Consider the following 3,460-nt stretch of genomic DNA (forward strand, 5'->3'; position numbering starts at 1 on the left):
AAACGAAACTCTCACTTTATTAGCTCACATTTTCCATGCTTCTCATCAAAACGAAACTCTCACTTTATTACCTCCCATTTACCATGCTGCTCATCAAAACGAAACTCTCACTTTATTAGCTCCCATTTTCCATGCTTCTGAGCTCCTTCTCCACTTTTCTGCCCTTGCCTTCTTATAAATAGGACGCACCCAAGCTACACGGCAGCCGCGAACAGCCATAGAGATCTCTCATTATATTTTGACGTGTGAACTTCTAGAGCCTTGCTCTTGTCTGATCGGAGATCATGAGGAAAGTGTTCGTCATTCTCGTGATTATAGGATTCCTTCATACATCTCCTTCTCAGAGCTTTTCAGATATGTCCGCGTGTTTCCCACGCAGCCCTACACTTGAACAGTTCGTGGATCCAGTGACTTTTCCCCCAGTAATTGATATTTCTGATGGCCAACAGACTATATTGGGCGCTTTCAAAATAACACAGGTAAGCGTCCTTCTTGCTTGTACGTCACTTCTGCTTACGCACGCTTATTTGGGGAGACGATTGTCGTAACTTATCATTGCTCATTTGTGCGTCTTAACGTTCGTGACTTTCACAGAAAGTGCATCGAGATCTTTCCAACACCACTATGTATGCATACGGAACAACCCAAGGGACTGCAACCTTTCCAGGACCCACTCTACTTGTAAATTTGATAAGCTTAGTTCGAATTTAATGCAGCTATAAGATAGCAACTGGTATGATGGCCCATTGCCATGTACTAGAAACTGTAAAAGCTGATCCCATTCTCATGCGCAGGCAAGACAACATAATCCAGCTCATATCAGGTGGGAGAATCACATTTCCGACCAATACCATTTCCTAAATGTGGATCCTACAATCGATTGGGCGAATCCTCGCAGCGGCGGTGTCCCAATCGTTACTCATTTGCATGGCGGAGAGGTCGAAAGTTCGTCTGATGGCAATCCAGATGCTTGGTTCACCCCTAACAACGTCGATACCGGAGATGCTTATGTTAAGCAAAACTATACCTACAATAATTCACAAGCCCCTACAGCTTTGTGGTATCATGATCATACCCTGGGCATAACTCGGCTCAACATGGAAGCCGGTTTATCGGGTTTTTATATCATCACACCGAGGCATGAGGAGGAGGAGCTATTTCTGCCGGTCGGCCTCCCCCTTCTCATAAAAGATCACCGATTCTTCGATAATGGTTCCATTAACTTTCCAGTCCGGGGATTTTCTTCTCCCAACTGGTGCTCTGAGATGGGAGACACCATGCTAGTGAATGGAAAAGTGTGGCCTTATTTGCAACTCTATCCAAAGGCGTATAGATTTCGGATCCTCAACGGTTGTAATGCAAGGTTCCTAGAACTGAATCTAAGCCACTCGAGCTTGTCATTTTACCAAATTGGTACCGATGGTGGGTTTCTTACGGAACCTATGAACCTCAGCTCTATAATCATTTCTCCGGCAGAAAGGGTGGACGTCATAATTGATTTTTCTGGACTAGAACGTGGAACTGAAGTGTTACTGGGGAATGCACAATACGGTCTTTTTCCCTTTGGCGTCGGGTATGACGATCCAGCAACCGTGACCAGAATAATGAAGTTTGTTATTGTCGAAAATGGAGGCTCCGAAGAAGGATTGATTGAGGGCGTATCTTTCGAAAAGCTGCGCTCAATCTTGGGACAGGCTAATCAGGGTCGTCCTCCTACGTTTGCGCCTGATGAAGACGTGGAGACAGTAAGGAGAATAGATATGGTGCAAAACACCTTACCTGATGGGATTGTGTTTAGTATGACCTTTGGTAATCTCTCATGGGAAGACCCGGCAGATTTGACTCCCATTGTTGGAAGCAGTGAGATTTGGGAAGTCATCAATCCAACCAACAGCCATCATCCGCTGCATGTTCACCTCATTCAGTTTCAAGTACTCAGCCAACAGGATTTTAACATGATAGACTACGACGATGGCAGCTGCTCTTTAGACTTGCCATATCTAGAGCTAGGAAGCTGCTTCACCGACCACCCTAGAGAACCTCATACCTCTCTCAGAGGATGGAAAGACACTATAATTGCTTATCGTGGTAATGTGACACGTTTGTTATTGCGATTTTCCCCAAGAGATGGCTCTGCATTCCCCTTTGATCCCACCCTAGACCCAGGATATCTAATCCATTGCCATGTTGGCGTACATGAAGACCATCAGATGATGAGACCTTTGAAGCTCCAATATGCAACAAGAGATGTTCATTCTAAAAAACCCACCCATCTTCATCCTATTGATGGCACCATTGGACTGTCAAACGCTTGATGTCCATTTTGGAGAGAGCTATTTCCAAAGCAAATATTTTGCTATGTATGCTCATTGCCCAAGCACTTTTCCATCCAATATATGAAGATATTTCCACAAGCAAATTTTTCTATTGGTATGTTCAACCGCTTTCCTATCTAATGAACCAACTTCATTATGTATGCAAAACTTTGGAAGTTGTTCTTCTCTAGTGTCCTCACTTTATTAGGAAAAATGGAACAATTCCAAAAATTTGAAACTCTCCAAATCAACTCAGTAGTATAAAAATGTGCCATCCAATAATGTCATTGTCCAAGAGAGCTTGCTTGAGGTTCTGACTTGCATTCTCATCTCGGTAACTTCTTATAGGTCTTCTTATGATTATATGAAATATTTCCAAGATTAAAATGAAGGGCTATTGAACCATGGTAGGTGCTTTTGTGATACAATGTCGAAGTGTACGTTAGGTGTTTCCATTGATAGACACTCCATGCAAGAAGTTGTTGTGATGTGTTGAATATAATGTGCTTTAGTTTAATACAATGCAAGCAACTCCATTCGCATAATGGATAGCCATTTTTATTTTGTAATTAATCAATTAAGCAAGAAACGTAATTCTACACCACACCTTGAATTAGCTATTAAATGTAATTTAAAACATACAAATAATGTCACACATACATCTCATCAAAGAGGACCGATATTGTTGAGCAATTTAATGTAGAGGCTTATTCGAAATTAGATTTAAATTTGTAAAGAAGATTAATTACAACATGGAAACAAATCAAAATTCTCATCCATTAGAAATTTCCTTTCCATACTTGTACATTTTCTTATTTGCTCAATGCTCATACCAACCCTTACTTGTACATGTCATTCTATGATTCGTCCAAAAGTAAAATCACCAATAACTCTAAGTAGTGCTTGTAGTTTCATTATTCATCCAAAATAAATCATGAATAAACACTTTTGTTCTCTCTACCATTTAGAGATCCCCTTAGTCTTTAAGATTGCATTTTTTGTGTTATTTTGAATTTATTGCTTTTATTTAGAACTTTTTTTGTGCTCCCACTCCTCCAACACCATAGTAGTAAATCTACATGTGCCTAGGAGCCACCATCCTCCCTCAAATTTGATAATTTTAGAGATACAAATGTTGAGAAAAT

The 3,460-nt window shown here is 40.8% G+C and overlaps 1 protein-coding gene across 1 annotated transcript; it reads left to right on the forward strand.

The window, feature by feature from the left end:
- The first annotated feature begins 212 nt into the window (after positions 1 to 212).
- Positions 213 to 2,315, forward strand: LOC147888372 (uncharacterized). Its single transcript, XM_087392148.1, has 3 exons — positions 213 to 479; positions 595 to 681; positions 795 to 2,315. Exons 1-3 carry the CDS (start codon positions 285 to 287, stop codon positions 2,313 to 2,315), a joined length of 1,803 nt encoding a protein of 600 aa, XP_087248274.1. The 5' UTR covers positions 213 to 284.
- Positions 2,316 to 3,460: the final 1,145 nt, after the last annotated feature.

This window comes from Dipteris shenzhenensis, chromosome 21, assembly GCF_047967505.1.
Source record: "Dipteris shenzhenensis isolate YYH24624 ecotype China chromosome 21, Dip_SZ_1.0, whole genome shotgun sequence".
In the NCBI taxonomy this organism is placed as follows: Eukaryota; Viridiplantae; Streptophyta; class Polypodiopsida; order Gleicheniales; family Dipteridaceae; genus Dipteris; species Dipteris shenzhenensis.

Excerpts from the sequence above, each read along its gene's own strand:
- LOC147888372 (XM_087392148.1), top strand. The coding sequence starts at position 285 with ATGAGGAAAGTGTTCGTCATTCTCGTGATTATAGGATTCCTTCATACA. Across the intron at positions 480-594 it reads GCGCTTTCAAAATAACACAG|AAAGTGCATCGAGATCTTTC; the intron begins GTAAGCGTCCTT and ends TGACTTTCACAG. Across the intron at positions 682-794 it reads TTCCAGGACCCACTCTACTT|GCAAGACAACATAATCCAGC; the intron begins GTAAATTTGATA and ends TCTCATGCGCAG.